The sequence below is a fragment of the Anser brachyrhynchus genome (assembly GCF_964034855.1).
Source record: "Anser brachyrhynchus genome assembly, chromosome: 4".
In the NCBI taxonomy this organism is placed as follows: domain Eukaryota; kingdom Metazoa; phylum Chordata; class Aves; order Anseriformes; family Anatidae; genus Anser; species Anser brachyrhynchus.
The window spans coordinates 16,938,665-16,961,253 of record NC_137698.1 but is presented as its reverse complement, the minus strand read 5'-3'; the positions used below and the strand labels follow the sequence as shown (position 1 = coordinate 16,961,253).

Here is a 22,589-nt window from a genome sequence, read left to right as displayed (position 1 = left end):
TTTCTCAGTGGCTCCTGTTACACCTGCACTAGCACAGCTCCTTGGCCGAATGGACAGAGCTGCATGAGACCAAAACTCTCCCTTGCTCCATCCATGTGGCCTCCTGGAAGTAAATACCGTGCCTCAGGCAGAGCTCTGCCACCTCACCCTTTCCACCCTACTCACCGATGGTGGCCTTGCCCCCCTGGCTGACCTCCAGGAACGGAGCTGTGATCTGGAAGACTGGAGGCTGCTGCTCCGCAGAGACCAAATGAATGACAAACACCATCTCCGGGGTCGTGTGTTCTCCATCAGACACTAGGCACAGACAGAAACCACGCCCGAGTGTAGGGATGTTCTTTCAGGGACTCACATTGGAAATTGACTGTTCTCTACAAATCACCACCCCGCATTACTGACTTTCTTCCCACCCTGTCAATTTACACCTTCATCTATGGACATAAAACATAATGCACACATACCCAGAAGTATGTATTTATCTTTGTCCCTAACTAATCTTAGTATGACAAACATAACTTGAATAAGTCTGTGCGTGTGTGCCTATGTACATACTATGTTCCACATATCTATCGGGTGCACTCGTAAGTCAGAACATGCACTTCTCTTTGCTAGTGGATCACTTTGCATACCTGTGCTAAGTAGTACATGGAAAGGGGAATATGTATTAAGTAAGCAAGCAGCTTATTAGTAGCAATTTAATTGTGGAAAAGTTTCCATGGTATATTAAAAAAAAAAAATCAGAGTAAACCACTGATGCCCTTGTTCACATTGGAGGAAAAGCAGGAATGAATGAGGCTTTTAGGACACATTTGAGGCAACTACTGAAAAAGATTTGTCTACTGAACTGCATCTTGGCTTCTATAAAACACTTTGGGACATAGATGAATGAGTATTCTCCAGGCACATGCACTTCCAGAAATTCCTACGGACTGCCCATAGATGTGCCTACAGAAGAGGAAAGGCCAAGGAGTAACAGGCAACGTGAAGGGCACAAGGAGGAAAACTGCTCTGGAAAGCAGGAAAGAGCCAAAGGTTTGCATACCTGTGAATCGGAAGTTCACTGACTCTGGAAGACCTGACGGGATAAATATAAGCACACAGTAATTATGGCTAGAACATACTGATGTGAATTTAGACAGCTTTTGGAGAAAGCAAGTGCTGTTGTTCAACCAGACATCTTTCCTTACCAAGGAAAGCACTCTTTTCCACTGCCTTCTCTCCAGGTAATGAGAGAACACGTGTTGCCCTCCTTCAGTCTGTGAAAAACCACCTTGGTGCCAGTGGAGGGCATGGTGATGCATCGAATTGCATCACACAATCCTAGGTATCAACTGGTCAAACATGCTTGAGGTTTGTCACATTGCCCCTCTGTCTCCTGCTCCAGGTTGTTATCCCTCTGATGGCAGAAATCTAATATCCTGGCTAAATTGATTCAGTTCACACTCATCATTTCTTGTCTCAGTCTCAAGGACTAAACACGCACTGCAGCACAGATCTCAAGCACAGGAGGAGCAGTAATTCCTAACCACAAAGCACTGGATAAGCAGTTTGACCAGTGCAGCATCGTGTTAGTGTCAACAGTGCTAAATGCTGTAGTGAACATGGCCATATTCCAATAATTCACTGCATGTTGCTATACTGAACAAGAAGGAAAATCATATTGAGGTCACAAGAATTGGGTGAACTTTTGGAATGTTCCCACAAAGCAGATTCCCATATACTTTATATCGTTCATACCACAAGCCCTAGTGAGTATGGAAATAACCACAAAGTCATTCCAGGACTGGAGGAGGACCAGCAGCCTGACTTGGTGCTGCAAAGAACGTTCAAATCCTTACCTGCAAATGAGAACGCAATGATCTCTCTCAAGTGCGGAGCTGCAGTCGGTGGACGATAAGCAATCTTGCCATGGTTTATATCTGCCTGAGTGAAATACCTGACTGGGGAGAGAGGCCTGTCTCTGTGCTCCACAATACCTAGAGAAACAGAGAGCTCAGTATTAATGGAAGGAATCAATTTTAATTTTAAAACCAGATACCAAAGGACGTGGCTAATTTTTTTCTCCCTGATACTTCTTTTTACATCTTCAGTTGTTGCTCAATGAGTCAGATGGCTGTGACTGCACCAAGTACGGGTTCTACCAATACAGGACATGAGAAATTAAAATAGATTCCTCACTTAGCCATTTCTTCAAATACCTCTCACTAGTGAGTCTAGAAGTAGAAAGCCATGGCGTGCAACATTCAGTATATTCCAGACAATAGTAAGAAAAATGTCTCTGTGCTGCAGCTTACTCCTAAACAAGCTGGAGAAACTGGGTTAAGAAACAAGGTGTTTGAAAGCTAATGAAGGAGGCCAAACAGCTTAGCAGATGCCTACACAGAATGATACTCTAGGAAAAACAAACAAACAAAAAAAAATTAGATGTGCTGAGAAAGTATAACAATTAATTCAGCAGCAAGCTGCCATGTTCTGAACAGCTACACTTGCCTTGTCCAGGAAGGAGAGGGACAGTCACGTTGAACAGGATTTTTTCACTGGGAATCTCCGGGTCTACAAAGGAGAGGTGATGGGGCTCAATCACTGTCACACGGTCCTCCAGCACCTCGATAAACACATTAGACCAAGAGCATCAATGCCAGAGACATGAGAAGACTCAGCAAGACAAGTCTCGCTGCATCAAGTGAGAATTTGCTTTGCTATACTTCAATGTAAGACAGTCTTTGAATGTAAAGGTGTGGTTCTTAGACCTAAAACTGACAAGGAACAGATGGGCTGAACCTTTAACAAGTTTTCCAAACTCCTGCAGAATAGGAACTAATTGGGATGAGATTACAGAGGACAATAAAGCTTAATAACGAGTAAAATTTGCTTTTAGGAACCATCTAAACTCACTTTCAGCTCATCTATAAGCCAAACTGAATGTGCAATGCAGAACCTGAGTAGAGTACCATCATGCTCAACAGAAGACAACACTATACAGGCTCACCTCTGTTAAGTTCTTTCTGGAGAATTAGAAAGGGTCTATAACCTTTTGAAAAAAAAGGAGACAAACACCTCCTCCTTCCTGTACCTCTAAACTTACCCTCACACTTTCAGGCTGTCTGGCAAACTGGCAGTGTTATTAGTGCACTCCATACCCCGCAGATGCACAACCTCCACAGTTGAAGGAGTTTCATTATTCTGCCTACAGCAACTAAGAACAGACGAAGAAAAATCTGTTTTAATCAAAAACTCCCTGGCCAAGGATATAACTCATCTCCTAGCTAGTTTTCTGGTATAGTCTGAGGTAGCTGGACTGGATTCGCTTTTTTAAAAAGTCCTGAAAGCGTCTTGGCCTTCTCCACAAGAATACAGAGGAACCAAAGCTTTCCCTTTCTTTTTAAATCTGCCTAAAAATGTCCTGATCCTTCCATTATAAGGTTATCATTAGTCAATGGTGGGCAATTTGTTACAAGAATTACGTTGCTGCATGAACAGACTTAAGTGGACATTGGCAATTTACTTGCATGTATTCACGAACCTTCATCCTGCGGAATTAACAGCTACGAGAAGTCACGGAATTAAACAGTTCAGCTGAGTATGAAAAATATCCTAATCACTAACAAAATATGAGGAGTACAAGCTAAATTAGGGATAAGGGCAATTAATTCATCTGCGTCAGAGCACAAGACGATCAGGTTCAGGAGCAAATGACAGGTTTCCACCCACCACATCAGGCGCAGCCCACTGAATCCTGATGTCTTCATGCCTGTATGGCCACACTGTCAAACCTGTGTCCCATTCTGCTGCTCCTGAGGCCCGGTCTGGACACCAGAGGAAGGTAAGGTTCCCTGACCACAGCTCAGTGCATCACAATTGGCACCAAACCCCCAGTTCATCTCTCTTCAGTATCATCATGCAAACGCATCAGAAAAGAAACTACGGCCTATGAATGACTGTCGTGAAGCAGCAAATAAAACCACGACAACCCTTCTTAGGTGTGCAAGAGTCACATATCTAACTGGAGTCAAAAGCCACCAAGTGTACTGGTGATACCAGCACCACTATATACAGCCTCTGTACAAAAAAGGCTTAAAATTAACGGTGGTGTCCCTTTCATGCAGCCGCCTTGGGAAGAGAAGGGAGGAGAACTTTTTCATATGCTTACAAAGTTGTCTCCTTCACAAACCCAATCTCTTTGCATTCAGCAAGTGCAAAAGCTCAGGCTCCTGCCCTCAGTTGTATCAGTATGGGGAAACAGGTAACTTGAAGGCAGGAAAAACAGCACAGGTGTCTGCCCTGATTAACCACCAAAGCCTCACCAAACTTTCTTTGACCTTTCTTGGTAGGACACTCAAAGACAGCGTTTACAGGTGTGGAAAGACTGCACATTTTGTGCTTGCTCTTCAGCTGAGAAGACAGTCTCGTTCTGAAGGAGTCTGAAGATGGATGAGCAGAACTCAATCACACTGACGCAAGGAAAAGATTTAAGGTTATGGTTGCCTCACAGCTGCCTCCAAGGCCTATTTGTCTCTCCCAGAGGTAGGACCTGCAGGCTGTGAGGCGCCCCTCACTAAAACGTATTTTACGGCGCTATTGAATTTTGTGGTGTCTAATTAGCTATAAAATCCAGCACTACATGGCTTAGTCAGACACCTCTGCCATCAATTTTGTCAATAATGGCAACAACAAAAAGTCAAGAGAAGAAAGATACATTGCTGGCTATTGCTCCAAGTAGCAGCCTGAGCATGTTTTATTACTGCCTGTGAAAGGTCACCACTATTTTAAATCCCGACAAGGCCCTTGTGTCAGGACTTTTCACTAAACTTTCTCACACTGCTTCCTTCAGTCTTTTCTGGCCCCATGCCTGGCAGGCTGTCCTGGCTTTGAGGTCCTTTGCGTCCCCTTAGGAGGCTGCTCCTGGGGACCCGTTGTCCCTGGGACGCCTGCCACATCTGCCCTCCTGCATCTCACAGGCCTCGCAGCGTGCTTTTGTCTGCCAGGGAGCGCCCATGGGCACAGGCTTTCTACTTGACAGTGCTGAGCATACTGCTGGCACCTCGCATGCTCTAAATAAATCACCAGGACTGAGCAGTGCCAAAGATGACTGCACGCTACAGTCAAGCCTGTAGCCCCAGCTCTCTCAGCACGCAGCTCCTGCCTGAAGGGTTGGCCACAGCTCCACACACATTTCCTGCAAGTGCTTCTCTCTGCTTTCTCATCACAGCCTCCTCCGCCTCACTGCCATTGCCTCAGGATGGATTATGATCCTGGGCACCCACAGAGAGCCCCACAGACCACAGCAAGGCTAGGTGGCTGAGGTGATGTCTGAACCAAACTCCTTGCCTCTAAGATCCTGGCTCTCCGAGCTTCCCGATGACAAAGGTGCAGAGCCCTGTAGTTCTCCTCCAGCCCATGCACTCAGGATCCCTCCCTATAGGATCCAAGAGGTGACAGAAGACAGCAGGAGAAAGAATGGGGAAAGCTGGATTTCACCCACATATGATGAGGACGCACGGACAAGGCACACACCAAAATTGGAGGGCTCACAAAACCAACTTTAAACTTTGAGGTCATCTTTTAAATTAACACAATCAGGGATGTAACTATGTTAGAGAGACCACTGTTATCAAAATGGCTGTTCCCAGAATCGATGCTGCAAGAAAAAATAGTTCAGTTTGTAACCTGTGTTCCTGGCGTTACAATGATTGATGAAAACCTTCTGATGTGAGTGGGCTACTGTTCCAATAAATAAAGTTTGCACTGGAATTACTGGCAAGATGTCTCCCTAATCCACAGTTTTTCTCTCTTGCCATTCCTAATGGCTTCTCAGAAATCCGTATTTTGAAATTGCTAGGAATTCCATAAAAAATGTTTAAAGATTTTCTCTTTTCCCAATCCCTTCCACTCTGTATATTCAGCACTTCTGAGTTTTTTACCTTTTAATGTTTTTTATTTCTTGGTGTTTGGTTTTTTTTCAACCACTTCCTCTTCCAGCCTATCTAGCTTTTTTAATTTATTTTTTTTATTATTATTTCTACTCTAGTTATCTACCTGGTGCATACACCCTGTTCCTTGGATTCAATCTTCGAACCAAGCACAATTGCACAGACTACGGCAAGCAGAGAAATCAACATTCGGTGGTTACTCCTCGATGTGAGGCTTTGGTCACTGAGCATTGCAGCAAGGAACACTGAAACCAGCAGTCAGTGATGTTTCACACTTACAGCCATGTGCAAAGAGGAGCCAAGGGAAAGCTGAGGAGCTCTGGGTGTCTGCGGGAGAACAGCAACATTGAAGACATGGCTTTCCAAGCTGGCTTGTGGACTGGCAGAGCTGGACACCTGAGAATAGAAGATCACATGAATAGAAACCTGGCAGAGGACATCACTGCATTTCAAGACCAGTTTCATACTTTTCCTCTTCTCCTAGCCTGTGAAGGCAAAGACACGCACCGTTCCAGCAGACACCAACCCAATGCACATGTGGATGCTAACTGCTGGGCACTGAGGCCTTCAAACAGTAACCAGTTCCTCCATAATTGCCTGTACAGTCCATAAGTGGTTCACTTCTTTATTAACAATGTGAAGGATGTCTGTCTGACAGTTCTCTACCCTCATCTATTCGTTCCGACCTCTGCCAGTCGCTGCCTCAGTTTTACTTCAACTGTCTGTATACTTCAGTGGAACTCTTCATCACAAGAACAGAAAAGATTATCTGTTTTTAAACCTTCTTCTCACCCTTAAAATGACAGCCCATTATGCTGATGAGGTGAAAACAACTGGTTTTCTAACAATGGCAGCGACTCCGCATGATCCCAACATCTCCCAAGACAGGATGTGCTTCTGTTTCAGAGAAACCCCATAAAGGTTTCCCATATGGCACTCCAGCAGCAAAACTAAGTCAACTGTATCTAAATTATAGTAGCAAACTCATATTAATGATATATAAAGCAAGTACTATTCCACTGGCAAAAATTCAAAGGACCAAAACCATTCCATAGAGATATGCCTCCAAGTGTTCACAGCAACCCTGGGAGGCAAGCCCCCATAGAAATACAGCCTCCTTCTTCGTCAGACTTGGTTACAGCTTCATCTGTCAGCAGAGATGAAAGTCCACACCTGACTTCAACAGGGAGATCCCTCTGTCAGCCAGAACGGACTTCAGCACACAATTTCAAGAAAATGCATTAAAAACGCTCTGCTGAACAGAATGGAATTATTTTAGCCATTTGCTGGACCGCTTCAGAGTTCCTGTCATCTGAACAGTGATTGTCAAAGTACTGATGGAAAACAACTTGTCAGCTTTTTCTGACGCGCCCCAAGCCACAGTTCAAGGCTCAGACAGATGTGTTATGGTCTCCTGATGTCACCCGGCTAATCACAGCTTCCTTTCTCAGCAGGGCTCTCCATACAATTATCGCTACCTACTAAAACCAAACATTTAACTCATGCAAAATGCATACTCTATAAGAGGAACATGGCAATTAAGCTAAAGATTAGCTTGTTCAACATCAACACTCACAACTTCCTCATTATCACTTATGTTAATTACTTTAGAAATTACCTTAATTGCCCCTCCGGTGCTACAGTAACAGCTTCTGAGTTTTAAACCAGATGTAGCAAAAACTGCATGCAAGTGTTCGTGTTGCCTTAGCATTATGGGATGCTGTTAAACCTTCCACTCAAACAGCAAGGACCTGTCTGAGGGATTTTATGGCCATTAAACCTGTGGGGAGGTGGGATTTATTTTAGTGCTACATCTGCTGGAGAATACTTGTACCTTTTTGTCTGCCTGTAAGAAGAACTACTCTACACCAAAACTTTAATTATTAGCTGAGAGACTGCAGAAATCAAGAGGGCTGTTTGGTTTTGGAGCTTGCAAAACAAACAACTTAAAAAAAGGCACTTAGAATACTTTCCACTTGGAGTAAATACACTTGGAGTAAAGTACAGGTTTTAGGAAAGGGAGATGTATTTGCTATGTAGTACCAAGGGGTGAAACCTACTGTCTGAAATGGGACGTTAAAACTGCCAGGATATGAGCTGCAGTAACACACACTGCCTTTTCACTCAGGTCTGGATTTGCAGGGATGCCCTAGGAAAGCGTGAGCCAGAGGACTTCAAGGATCTCCTTGCGCAGATTTGCTACCCAGCTGGAGGATCCCTAGGACAGCCATACACATAGCCACCTGGACCCACATCCTGGCTTTTCCCTCGTCTCCTGGGATAAGCCTTATCTCAAAGAAAGCTGGGGGAAAGGGGACAGCAGATGACAAGTTATGGGAGTTATCTTGTTACCTGTTCTGTTACCTCTTCTAATGATTGGCAGGCAAAAAACATTTCCTGTTCCCATTTCTTCCCCAAAAGATGATTCCTCTCACACCAACCCCAAGCACATCAATAGAGCGTCCCCAAGGGTCAATCCTACCCTACAGGCATAGGGCCACTGGAGAAGTGATCAACGTCACAGAAACTATCAGTCTCTGGTTACACTGTCCCTCTGACAGGCTGCTACAAGCCTGCAGGTTTCCTCTCATGGTAATTAGAAGTGCACACCTGCTTGCCCATTCCCTCTGGGGACTCCTGCTCTGAGATCACCTTCCTGCCTACAAAAGCTAGTAGGTGCTAGGATAACAACACTCCTTTTCTACAAAACCCTTTTCTTCCTGAAATAGGATTATTCTATGGGAAGTCAGACCAGCTATTAGTTTAATATGTCAAATGTTAGACGCTATTTGAAAGACAGTTTTCTCCAGATTTGCAATATGGCCTGTGACTTGACATCTGGAAGGTTAACGCCAGCGCATGAGGCTCAACACTGTGGGTAGCTGGCTGGCTCCACTGCTACAGATCAAATGTGGTGATTCACACACAGTGAAAGCTTTCTTGGACACGAATGACAGTCTCCCAGGAATACAAAAAAGGAGTGCATCCACCCTGACAGATCAACACGTGGACATTCATTTACAGACAAACAACGTGCAACTATATACACATAAGTCTGCGTGTAAATATGTATATATGTTATAATTATATATAACTGGTCTGTGTGTAAATATGTATATATATATATATATTTACATGCGTCTTTGCGTGTGTGTTTGTTTATACATGTACATGTATATATAAAAACCTTGTGTCAAAAGATAGAGGGAACGATAGACTAAATAATCTCACAGAAAAATGCCTGCAGAACCGCTCTGTGATCTCCTGGGAATATGAAGGGGAGGAGTACCTGGAACTGGAAGGAGTCACTCTCTACTTGGGTTCCAGAGTGCCTGTACCACACAATGCCTTCGTTGATGTCCTGCTGGGTAAAAGAAGTTGTAGGAGAAGCTGCTCTTCCATCAGGCAAAAGCTGCCAGGAGTCTGCTGGGCCATCTGCTGGCATTGGGACCAGAAGCACCACTTCACCTGGGGAAAGCAAAGATGAACAGCCAGGGCACAACTTGTGAGAAAACAAAGAAAAGATATTGCCTTTTCAACAACTAATGAGCATCCAAAGACAAATGTCCACCAACTCTACATCTTTTTCCACCTAGTGAGACAAGCAGATTCAGCAGTAGAGCTCCTATACACCACCAAAGAACCTCGCAACACCCCAGTGACACAGGGAAATTTTATTTCCTGTGTGCCAAGGCAAAGGGCAGATCAAACAGCTTGTACAAGGACACAGAAGAAATACTTGGCCAAGCAAAAAACAGGATCTTGACTTCAAACGCCCGAAATGTATTTCTGCCCACTGACCAGCACACTGAAATTGTGCTGAAACCTTGAAATTTGCCCGTCTGATAAACTGAGCAGAAAAGCAGGCACAAAGGACGTGCCTCACTTTCTGCAGCTCCTGTGAAAGGACAAGAGAGAAGTGAGACACAATCAGGCTTAAAAGCACTGCAGCAGACTATCCATCTTCCCCTCAAGGATACAACTTAACTATCAGAATACAGCACACTAATTTTTCAAGGTCAGCTATTTTCTAGCTCTTCTGGGCACTTATTACACCAAGAAGTATCCTCAACCGATTTCTCTGAACAGAAATCTTTAATTGAAGAAGAGCTCTTGAACAGACAGAGTAAAAAATCCTCCGTATCATAGGTTGTACAGAAAGTCTGTATGCCCTGGCTCGTAGCTCCTACTCCAAAGGGTATATAGCTTCTGTATCTGTAACATTCAGCTTATTTCTGGTTTTTGTACTGAGAAACAGGCTCTCAGCTGGACTGAAACGTCACTGGCTCCACTGCAGATGTGAGAGAGAAGAGCAGGATGGGAGCACGTCCCACTGTTTTTCAGCTTTCCTCATGTATGCCTGCAAGGTCTGAATTTAGATGTCACTAGTGATATTCAACAGACTTTGTTCTAAAACCATTATTTCGACACGATTAATCAAAGAGCCACATGCTACCCACCAAGAGAAGGGTATCAAAACCTTGGTCATCGGTTTCCCTGAGACACACAAAATGTGAACATTCTTCCATCCACATACACAAAGGAAATAAAAACCTGACAAAGAACTATATTATCAAAATAAATGGCATATATTTTTTTACTATTTTACAATGTAATTTAATTGCTTGGGAGTTAACACAATCTGTGAAAAAAGTTATGTTTCCCCAGTCTTTCCTACTCTTGGCTATATATAATTTAGCTGCTCTCCACGTAACTCGTTAGTTGTATATTGTGCTGTTTTTACCCATCTTTGAACGTACCCCTCATGGCTACCAATTCAGAAGCCATATTTATTATAACTCACTCCAGCTCTCCCTACAGCATTAATCATTCTGTTATGCAAAATATCCATCAGAAGCTCTCGCAGTTCATTTCCCCAAACCACCCTCCAACAGTGTAGTAAAAAGATAATTCAAACTGAAATATCACACTTCCGTTTTATAACCCAACTCTCTGTTAATATTCCCTTATCAGTGAAATCCACTGCCCTAATTACATTCCCAGTCTGATGCTTTTGCTCACGGGAGTTTCCCACCTGAATCTTTTGTGTGATTTATAAAGATGCTGATCACATACCCAAAGGAGTTAGGACCTGCAAGTTGTTTGCCCCTCCCAAAGGAAGAGAAGACACAACGAGAACATACAGCAGCTTTAAGCAAGATGCACGCCTGCATGTCTTATAAATTAGCATTTCACTCACTCAGGAAGAACAACTCTGTGATGTTTACCTAGTTACATAGTCTGTGATCATCATTTCATTTCAAATTTATTTTAAACAGAAAAGCACCCGCTGATATGTTACACACATGAACGTACAGCTTGTGTACACTCAGGCAATTTCTTGAAATCCACTGAGACAGCTGCATTCCCAGGGCTGCCTAGAGACTTCAGGTACTGAGGTCTCTTTCTTTTAGAAGTGAGTGGACAAATACCATTTTTCACTGGCTTTAGAAATTTCATCCTCTACGAATGTATGCCACACGGAGCAGCTTAGGGTATTACAATGCCTACCCATAGAAATAAGTAGTTTTCAAGTCACAGAGCTATGCTGAGGCATCCTGCGGGCTGGGAGAAGAGCCAGGGAGGACACCGGTTCTATTTCTATGGACAAAATGATGTTCAGCATAAAGAGATCCTTAGAAAGATCAACTGTGCTCTGGCAACCAACTGAACAGTAACAAATCAACCCCTGCAGATGGAGGAGGTCTGGAGAGGGATCTTCCTTCCCTAATCACATCCCTTCTGTTGGGTTTCTGGGTCTTGAAATAAAGGGCAGGAAGCATTCTTTGTACATGCACTTGTGCTACAGAAATGTGGGAGCTAATTCCGAAGTGGTTTTATTTCCTACCTAAAAGCGCGTGATGCATTTCCTACAGGTATGAATACCTTTTCCATTAGTCAAATACTAAGATCAGCAGATAGGTCCTCCTTAATTAAGGACCCATTTTCAACATTTCTCTGTCTTATTTTTTTCCTCCCTTTCTGTGAAATAGCATTTTAGATAAAACTTTGAAGATCGTTGATTCCTACTGCATATTCCTCACTCGAAGCTACAAACCCATTTGTGTTATTGCAATTAATTACAGCAGAGATAATTATGGTGATACAAATATAGGGTTATAAATTTTGGTTAGGGTTAGGCAGCAGGAGACAAACTCCTCAGGGAAAAAATCTAGTTTTCATGTAAATGCTTATTAAAAATGAGAAGATAGCTCTCCATCTGCAGAAAATGAAAGAGGGAATACAAATTAATTACTTCTCTACTAAATTGCAAAAATAACATAATCTATGTCTCTGTCAGGTACCAGCAGCTGTTATGGAAACCAGTCTATCCTTACAGCAGAAGGCAAAACCACAGCACTTACGTTGCTGAAGTGACCCTTTCATTTTATCTGGCCCAGCAAATTAAAATTAACTGTACCATTTCATTGAAGTACAACATATGCTACTTATAGACATGGTCCTAATGAAGAAAATGGGGATGCTGATGGTGAAAATAGCATTTTTCTTGTCTGTTCTTATTTCCTTTTCCTCCATGTATGACATCTTCTCTTTTCTATCCAGCTTCTCTGCATTTCTATCTGTCACAAATCCCAGCACGTTCCACACTCCTCGGCCTGGGTCTGGAGGATGTTCTGAAAGCTGCAGTCCTTCCTACGCAAGGGGTCACTTGAAAAGCCATTGCTCTGAGAGGTGAGATCAGAGCCTCTCAAAAGGAATTTGGAAACAAGAATTATAAACAGATGCAAATGTCACCAATTTCTGTTTGAGTCAACAGTCTCTTCCATTAGTAGAAATTAAATGTCATGGAGTTTAGGGAGTTCTCCAGTTCTTCAAGGTAAACTTTTGCTCAGCAGTTTCTAGAGGCAGATATTGCTCCATGCTGCTCTGAAACCAGACATTAATTACGGGCTATTATCTTTTGGCAGAGTGAGATTCTGCTCTCACAAAGCTGTAAATCCACCAGGATTTCACTACCCTTAGAGAAAAACAGTGGCAGAAGTTCAGGTTACTAGGCAGAACAACAGTGCTTCATTACTTTGCACGCCCATCTGAACTAGAAAAAGATGAGGTTAGCGGCACTTCTTCAGTATAGTATTACAAAGAAATTATTCCCTCAAATGCTAGTTCTTGTGGGCAAAATACCATAGAAGAATCAGCCCAGGAAAGTCTAAGAACATACTTTTCCCTTGAAGCAACCAGAACCCTGCACATTTATTTAGTGGTTGAAGACTTTGAGACGTGCAGGGTGAAAAGCAAGACCCTATAGCTGGTTTTTGATAATAAAACTCCAAACAAATTTACCGTGTCTTGGCTGGTCCTTGATGATGTTGAAAGTTATCTCGGAGTCACGGGCACCGGGTACCTCAGCATGCAGAATCGTCTTGGAGATCTGCAGCATGCCTCCCTGGGGCACCCAGACCAGGGAATTTGTCACCAGCCGAGGGCTTCTGTCACTCTGCATGTGAGGGGGACAACAAGAAGAGGCTTTCCTGAACATCAGCAATGCCAGTGCAAACAGATTTTCAAGTGAAAAGGATGACACCGAGTATGTTGTAGTTTCCTAGACATTCAACCCTGGTCGTCTTCTTCAAGAAAAGGACATGCATCTTTCACCTGTAGCCCTCGGACACAATTCTCCCCCTGCAGAACCGACCTGGCCCTACAGTGTTTCTAATTGCTTGCCTCCAACTCTAAACCTTCCTGATGTCAGTCTCCCTCCATAATTTTGTCTTTCACCACCATCCTCACTTTCTCTCCAGTTGACTTTTGACATGTCTCGACAGAATTTATCTCCTTGGCACAGTGGAAAATTCACTGCCATCGCCACTGGAAAAAAATGTATCCAGTCAACAACAGCTTTTGGATCCACCTTTGTTGTTACCTCTCCTCATTTTATTTCTAAAAATACACACCTGTCAAGGGTGCTTAGAGAACCACGGCTTCTTATCCGTTCAAAAGAATCTCTTGGTGGCACCTCCAGTATCTTTACTCACACCCTTAACTGTTACTAACTCTCCATGAGCAAACCCAGCTTTAAAACCAACCTCATGCTTTTCTAACAGAAGGTGGGGAAAAATTCTTTCAGTCAGCTTAAGAGTATTCATTCAAGCTTTTTGAAATCTGGATGTCGTGACTGGATGCAGTAATGGTTTCACTGCTGACATATACTTCAGTAACACTGCTCTGGCTTTCAAGGACTGTATTAGCCCTTACTGGCTCTACATTATTTCGTTAGCTCATGCTTTGTTAGACAGGCCACCAAAATCCCTGTGACCTCTTCACTGTCACAACTCTTTCTTATAAGCCCACTTGCTGTAAATGTGATTTCTGTTCTTGATTTCTGAGGATTCATCTTGAAACTGGCTGTGCTGAATTGCATCATCAGTCAAAATGACAGCTCCATGTAAGCAATCATCTTCCTCCTCATTACTATTCCACATAATAATGGCTGACCCCAAGAACTGATAAAAAGCCTTTTTATTATTCTCTTCCAAATAAGCAATGGAGACACCAGAGAGGGCTAAAAGGATGCTTTAAAAAGAGAACCACATTACAGGGTCATTACCCATCTCCATTTTGACATCTGTCTGCTGAGCATTTTTCACCCATTTAATTTGTATTTATTTTGAGGAGCTAATTTTTAAATTCCACATGATCTGGGACCAACAGTTTCCCAGCGTGATGGCTGCTTTATTTTTACATAAAGAAGTACGCCAGGCCCAGTGCCAGCCTAGAGAACCCTGCCAATACGTACGATAACTTTCCTCCGACCTTATTGATGTGACCACATCGTGACTCGTACAGGCCTAGCAAAGCCTAACTCTGGAAACGGAAACAAACAACAAACAAGGCCAGAAAGGTCCCTGGATTTATTGTGTGAGGAGAGAAAAATGAAACTGGCCACACTTCAAAGCACGACATGCGAAATACACTCTTTGAAAATAAAATATTTTAAAGTAAATGCTAATTCAATATGAGGTGACACTTTTGCTATAAACTTGGAACCCTTCGGCTTTTGGGGAACTAAATGATTGAGTGCTTCTTCACTGGCCACATTAAACCAGTCAGGCATTTTGTAATACCTTTTCCAGCTGGCTTTGATGCTGTGATCTGCTGATTAATAGAAAGACAGTCGTGAGACAGCTCTTTTTGCTTGGTAAGCTTTAAAAAAACATATCCAGTGACAAACTACTGCCTGATCACAGTGCTTACCTCACTCTGTGTTCAGCAAAACAGCTAAAATCACATTAGATTTTTTTTTTTGCTGGTGCCTGTGTGGCAAAGTTTTATGAAGTGAACAGAGGCAGCACATTCAACAAGACCTAACACACATGCCTGGAACAAGCATCTCCTGTCCTTTTCCTGCACCCAGAAAGGAAAGGCTTCCATATCCCACCAGCAGCGGGCAGATGACATGAGCGTTGGTCTGACCTCGTCTGACTTACAGGACACAGCCTGCGGTCGCGTAGTGTGGGGAACGGGCTCACTGTTCCCCACTGGAGCACCACTGGTGGTGCTCTGCCAGACATGGAGCACCAGCAGGTCTCAAATTAACTTCACAGAAGCTGTAACTGCTAAAGAACATCAACAGAAATACACAGCAGTGCAAATCATTATTAAGAGCTCTCAAAATTGAGGCCAGCTGTTCAGCCTGCAGTAGATGAAATGAAGTGTTGGGATAGGGGCAAATAAGGAAAAGCAGGCTGTTAGTAACCAAAGGGACTGAAAAAAGGACCTTGCAGCAAACAAGGCACACCCGTTGTGAAGAAACAAAAGCCTCCAATTCATAATACTTTGAAGGTTATGTTGTCCTTTTATGTTTTCACATTTTCATTGCAGTGCTTCTGTGGATTAATGTCTGAAAATTATACTGTCTGAGCCGATTGAATGGGAATCCTAGAAATGTCCTTTCACACCAGGACTTAGCACATAAAACCATCCAGCAATATATTCTAATAAGCTCCATGTACTTAGATAAGCAGCATGGCTTAAAAACCACCTCTCAAACTCCCCACCCCTCCAGCCAGGGCCCTACCAGGCTCTTCAGCAATCTGTGGGTATAAACCAAGGAAAGAGAGAAGTGTCTCTGCATGCCCGTCCTGACAGCACCTCAGCAAAAAACCCTGCATCCATTGCAGCTCCCAAGGCTACTCGACAAAGACAATAATTAGGATGAGGCAGGCACTGGGTGTCTGCCAGCTCTCCCCTCCTACTAAAAGCTGCTCCACTCTCACCTCTGTCACCACCTTCATTCTTCTCTGCAGCCAAGTGCTGCACAGAGACTTGGAAAGATAATGAGAGACAAGGGAGCACAAAATCGGCTAATGAAAGAAACTGTAACTCAGCGATTCACCCTCACTGGCATTTACAACAAGGACCTGCTTAATCAATAGCAAAACAAAAACAAAAACCAAAAAAAAAAGTTACAAAGAACAGAGTGGTATCCAAGCATTTCACAGTCCTCCTGATCTTCTGTGGGCTCTTCAGGGCCACGTAAGGGTAAAGAAAACACAGGCAGGGCTGCTCTTATGCTGTGAGTCTAGTAAGTCAGCACCAGCGTTGTAAGCAACCTTTTCTGATTTCCAGACTGATGTGTGAGTCGTGTCACTAATTACCATTAATTACTGCTTCAGACTTAGAAGCACCCGCAGGGTCCAAATGGGTTTGGTTCCTCCTTGTGCTAACCGCACACAGACACATGTAGTGCTTGTAAACCTTCCTTGAAATTTGCATGCCCAAGGTGCTACAAGAGACATCTAGTACAGCAGAGAGGAGGACAAAAGAAGGCTAACATCATCTCTTAGCTCCCTTTTATGGAGTGCAAGCACAGAAAGATTGTGCAATTCTCAGATCCATACATAAAAAGACTGCAAACAGTGGACTTTTTTTTATTACTTTTTCACATTAACTAAGGGATAAGGAAGTTCTCAGCTTTTTTTTTTTTTTTTTTAACAGCACCACAATACCAGAACTGAAATGCTTGCAAGCACTTCAGCAACTTTATTTTTAAAAGCCTTCACCACACAAACGGTATACATTTCATGCTTTGGCTGAGGTTAATTTCAAAACCAAACAGATTAAAGCATGACTGTTTCTAATTTTACTGCCATAATCCCTGTAAAATTTAATACCCAGTGCCACTTCATGTCCAAACACGGAAGAGACAAACAGCTGTTTTTTAATTATGAACTGCAATACAAGTAAGAAACAAAAATTAAAATACTTATGAATGTTTTCTGAATTTAGGTATCTATGTCCTGTCATTACAGAAGGATCAGGTGAAAGATTTCAATGGAGAGAACAGCAGAGATCCTGACACCACCACCACAGTACCAAAGACACACCCTATTAGCAAAGTCATTGAATTCACTCGTGTTTGTCACTCCCACCACGCTCCCATCAGCCCAGTGAGTGATTTCACTATCTCACCAGCCCTCTCTCCTGCCATCCACTCTAATTTATTGCCCTCACCAGGGCAAAACTCTCACCTGCGACTCCAGACCTATTTACTTTCTCCTGTCTCTGAGCACAGCCTGATGGTAATGCAGGATTAGTGACACCTCGGGGGACACAGTACTACTTCTTATTTGCCTGTGAGATTTTATGTCATGGCACATACCTTGGGAGCAATCTTAATGAGGAACAGGATGTTCTGGAAGTGGTACCCATCATTCACTTGGAAAAGAACTGCATCATCTTGGCTGTCAGAGCCATCGTGAGCATAGCGGAGCATTCCACCAGCAAGGTCATCAAGGTGAAATATGTGGATTGCAGAATCTGACTTCCCAGAAGGTTTGATCAGCTGCCCGTGACGTGGAGGCTCTAAAACCATCAGCATGACATCCTGAGGATTGTCACCATCTCTCACACCAAGCAACAGGTCTGTTATGGTTCCAATCTCCCCTCTGCGGACAAGGAGAGCCTCATTTCTCAGCACGTATGGGGTCTGAAACATAAAAGCAGCTCTTAGCTGTTTGCTTCATCTTAGTGACTTGAAGGAAAGGAAAAAAAGGAAAGGAAAAAAATGCAGGGTTAAGGAAATTAGCTTGCTTCACCTCTGGAAGCCTACAGTATCTAAGCAGCAGAGGATCTCTCTCCACACTTTCCCCCCAGTGGGAAGATATAATAATATCTAGCAATTTAGACTGATTTAATTACATTAAAATAGGATTCTCATGCCACAGCAAGCTTTGCAAGGAAAAATACTTGGGACATTTATATAGAAAGCAATTTAGTTATCACCCAGAGTCTGTACTCCCTTGCTGCCTGCACAGATAAGAGACAAGGGACACAGGTTTGCTTTACTACCATCCACAGAAATTCAAATGGAAACACGGACCCCAACTATTTTGGAAGGGCTACACTTTATATGTACGTCAGCAGGCCCATCTGGAACACAAACACCTCAGATACTGAAGATTTACGTATGTGAATAAGAAGTTCAGGGTTGGAATGGAGATGTACCACATTTTCCCTGTGTATAACCTACAGCTTTGACAACTTCGATGTCTTTCAGAGCGCTAATGCTTGAAAATAAGACCCTCCACAATCTGTGTGCCCAGGTTAGCTGTTTAAAATGAGTAGCAGAGAGGGAAAAAAGAAAGAAAGAAGAATACCAACAGTGAACCAAACTGACAGGCAGAGGCTTGAATTAACACTTCTAAGTAGAAATACATCCAGCAGCTAACACTTAAGGATGTGCTTTTGCTTGTCTTGGACTGACTGAGTCCATCTCAAAGACAGCAAATCTGGGTGTCATCAGCATCATTACTTATCTTTGAAGACTACACACAGCCTTATTCCTGCTAGAAAGGAGACCAGCTAGAGTTCACATTCCTGCTGATTCAAATTAGTTCCCTAGTTCTTCGCCATCAAGAAAGTTCAAATTTGCAGTCTCTACTGATCACAATAAACAACATTTGCCATCAGTAATACCCTGCCTCAGGATGTGGGTGATCCTGCAGAGACAAAGTCAAAGCCCAGGCAATGCTCATCAGAGAGCTAACTGCTGCCATCTCACCTGAATACAACTTATCAGGGTTATTAACGATTGACAGGCAAAATTCCCATTATTAAACTTCACTTATGCATTCTGGGGCAGTGACTGCAGCTCTTATTTAGCTGGATTTCCTACTGAGGCAAACAAGAGATTAGATTGAAAAAAGATTTCAGCGCCAGCCAGAATCAATATACATGCAACAGGATCAAAATCTGTAGTTTTTCTTACACTAAAAGTCAAACTAGAACATTTCAGAAGTTATGGAATGACTCATATGGAATGTGACGACTAAAAGCAATAAAATGCAATTTTTTTTATATAGATAAATTCCTAACCATGAAGCTACCTTACGGGAAACAACTCAAGACATTATGTATTGAAACCTGGCCCCCCCCTATAGCAAATGAGCCCACGGGGAACTTCTGGCTACCGTGACTAGCGGCCAGCAAGGAGCTAGGCTGGGCAGCTCCAGCACATCCACAGCCCCCACAGCCACGTCAGAGGAACACCCACAGCTTGAGTGGGAATCAAAGGCTACCAGAGGGGTGGGATGGGCACAGGTAGCTATGCTGGCCTTGAACAACTCCTTTCTGCAATGCTGTGCCCTCTCCCTCAATGTGCATCTTGCATACCTCTACATGCCTTGCCTTTTAGAGGGCCTACCTTTAGAAAACGAGTCATGCATGTACTGCCTGTTTAGCACCTCTTGGGTGATGCCCCTCCACAATATCATGCTACAGATTTTAAATAGCAGTAACGAGAGACCTAGACACTTGACAGTACCATCAGCTTGAGTAGAAATGGAGAGTAGTTTAAGAGACGCACTGTAAAAAGCTTATGCTCATTTAATTCCCAGCTGCCGTAGAACAGAGCTTTTAAGTAAATGCTCTTGACTGTCAAGACATCCCTACCATAGGGATCAATCATCATTCAATTGCCCTGCAGTAAGAGACTGAACTAGACCTTCCGCTGATCCAAAGAATAATTTAAACAGTAGGGACTCCTCAGCCCTCCCTGATAATTGCTCTGTGATTGCTCTGCTGCAATTTCCTGCACAAACAAAACTAGATAGGCCAGCTTCTTCGATCACTTACCCCAAAGTCCACTTCTTGTGTATGACTCTGTCTGCCTCTCAGCTGAGGGTTGTGTTTAATCTGCCTGACCTGAACACCAGCTTAAGTCCTGCCTAGCTGCTTCGTTATCACTGCAAGAAGCTAAGGCTCCAAATGGTACAAAAATTGAGGCTGTTTCCAAGCTTTGTTACATTACCTGTGTTGAAAATGCTTGAATGTTGACCACCAAGGGATGGGAGAAGAACTGTTGATTGCTGACCTTCAAGGAAAATTGTCCTTTCCTAAACAAGTCCCCAGAAAGCCAAAATACAGGATAATATAAATGAAGTGATCTCGCAAGCCTCAACAATGGTATAAATATTACATATTAAGTAAAAATGATTAACCTAGCAACAGATACTTTAGCTCAAGTTTTTGCAATTATGTTTTTATAGGACTTTTGCTGAAGAGTCACAATAGTCACAGCATGTAATAAATACCTTTAACTATGTAATAATATCCCCTCATTTCCCATTAACTAATGTTACCCACGTAGGATGGTGCTTCCAAGATTAAGTACTGATTCTAAATGTCAGCTATTCTCTGCTGAAGAAAAATGTCACTTATCTGGCTTTGAGACAGAAGTTCCCACTCTTCAGCATTTTTGCTTCCTATTTACTCTTCAATAGTGCAACCCCACAGCCTTGTACATCAAGTAGCTACATTTCTCATGACAAGAACTTGATGTTTCATCGTGACTACCAGGCAGAAAAACAAACCGTGATGCAGAAACTCATGCTGCTGCCTTAAAGCTGGTGAATATGAGCTAACCCTTGGCATCGGAAGGACACCCCAAGAATCTTATCGTAAACAGTGGATCAAAGAACACCCTGATATATACAGGCAGAAATTTCAAGCAACTCCACTGGTATCAGTCTGGGCCAAGGCTTTATGGTGATGTAAATCAAGTGTGAAATTTGGCAGGATGACTGGCTCATTGCCTGGCAGCAGGAGAAATCTGCCTCCTTGCAACATGCTTGCACTGTGAGCATTGCCAGATGCTAATCACTGCTAATTGTCCCCGAACACTAACAGGGCTCATGTTGCAAGCAAAGTTTTAATGGATGAATGCAGTATATGCTGCAGAGCATGGTCAGTGGTGACATCATTTGAGCATCTTCCTGACAGAAATTGTTGTAAGAGCCAGCATAGTACATCGGTTTTAAATACACGTCAGAATATGCTAAAAATCAGACAAGACTCCTGCACCCCCAGAGCTCAGGAGGTTTGGCAGACGGATCACAGTGATCTCTTATACCATGAACAAAAGTTTTGCACCACCATTTACAGTATGGCACAATATCTCCAAAACACAATGATAATTTGTTTAGTAGCAGTGAGAATCGTGCTTCACTGTAAGAATGTTTCCAAGGGACAAAAGAATACCTGTTCTCAAGATATGTACATTTTCTTCAGGCAAGAGCTAAGAAAAAAGTATCAATGCAGTCACCTGGATTTCTCTTTGCTGTGCACAAAGCGGACTCTATTCTCCTTTACATCCTTGAAGCTGAAGTGGTCGCCTTTGCTCAGCTGCACTTCTTTCCCATTCACCACCATCACTAGCCTGCCGTTGGAGGGAGTGCTGTCGATATGGAACAAGAGCTCTCCTGCATCACCATCCAGATCATGCACGCCCAGTAAGGAGAGGTCTAGGGGTTTTACCCTGCCAATCCCTACTGTGAAGGTACTGTTCACATGAAAGCTTGAGGGATGCTTGCTGGCTAAAAAAACAACAAAAACAAACATGAAAAAACCTCACTTAGAAAACCATGTACATTCACATTTTATGAAAGAACATGTTGGAGAAAAACTAGCTGCCAACTTTCAACAGCCAACACAAAACTGCACAAAACTGAGTTCCAAACTTGTCACTGAATGAACACTACTTCTGGCCTTAAAATCTGCTGGAAGCCTGCCAGCTTAGTTGCTTTCTCAGGAGAGACACTCACCTTCACACTCTCTGGTCCACTTGTTGCCAAAGAATCCCTGACCACAGGCAGGAACGCAAATCTTGTTCTTCAGAAAGGTGGTGCTGTCACAGAGGTGGCACAGGCCATCACTTTCACAGTCCAAGCAACCAGGAGGACAAGCTGCATTGGAGGGAAAGCACAACTCCATTGAGCCACTGCAAAAACAAAGCAGCTACTGGTGTGCAGGGGTGTCCCTCAGGTCAGGATGGAAACACCAATGCTATTACCGTCTTACCGAATTGACAAAATCAAAGAGAGAAGGCAAACAGTTCAGATAAAAGAGCTGTTAATAAATTCCTTTCTAATTTGACCAGTGTTTTTCATACAGAGAACCTGACACAATCTTCCAAGTGGAAGAAACATGCTTTTAAGTAACTGTTGTACCTCTTTGAAAAAAACACTTTCAAATACAAATTAAAGTCCTACACAGTTTTTTAACCCACAAATACAACTGAAACATTTCTAACAATGTGTTTTTAATACTGATTTTTTATGTACAGTGTGGTTACATTGAATCTCATTCCTCCTGAATTAGACGTGTAAATGCAGATGGAGCCTGTTATTTAATTCTCAA

General features: G+C 43.0%; 1 protein-coding gene across 1 annotated transcript in view; it reads right to left on the bottom strand.

The window, feature by feature from the left end:
- The window catches only part of FRAS1 (Fraser extracellular matrix complex subunit 1), a 161,509-nt gene that overhangs the window by 37,566 nt on the left and 101,354 nt on the right, over positions 1 to 22,589 (bottom strand). The window contains exons 25-35 of the mRNA XM_080590382.1: positions 21,995 to 22,135; positions 21,496 to 21,766; positions 20,203 to 20,287; positions 17,554 to 17,880; positions 13,236 to 13,389; positions 9,220 to 9,398; positions 6,210 to 6,326; positions 2,491 to 2,605; positions 1,839 to 1,976; positions 1,043 to 1,075; positions 166 to 297 (exon numbers count right to left, since the gene is read on the bottom strand). Of these exons, the coding sequence (XP_080446508.1) occupies positions 166 to 297; positions 1,043 to 1,075; positions 1,839 to 1,976; positions 2,491 to 2,605; positions 6,210 to 6,326; positions 9,220 to 9,398; positions 13,236 to 13,389; positions 17,554 to 17,880; positions 20,203 to 20,287; positions 21,496 to 21,766; positions 21,995 to 22,135 (1,692 nt within the window). The remainder of the gene's footprint in view (positions 1 to 165; positions 298 to 1,042; positions 1,076 to 1,838; positions 1,977 to 2,490; positions 2,606 to 6,209; positions 6,327 to 9,219; positions 9,399 to 13,235; positions 13,390 to 17,553; positions 17,881 to 20,202; positions 20,288 to 21,495; positions 21,767 to 21,994; positions 22,136 to 22,589) is intronic.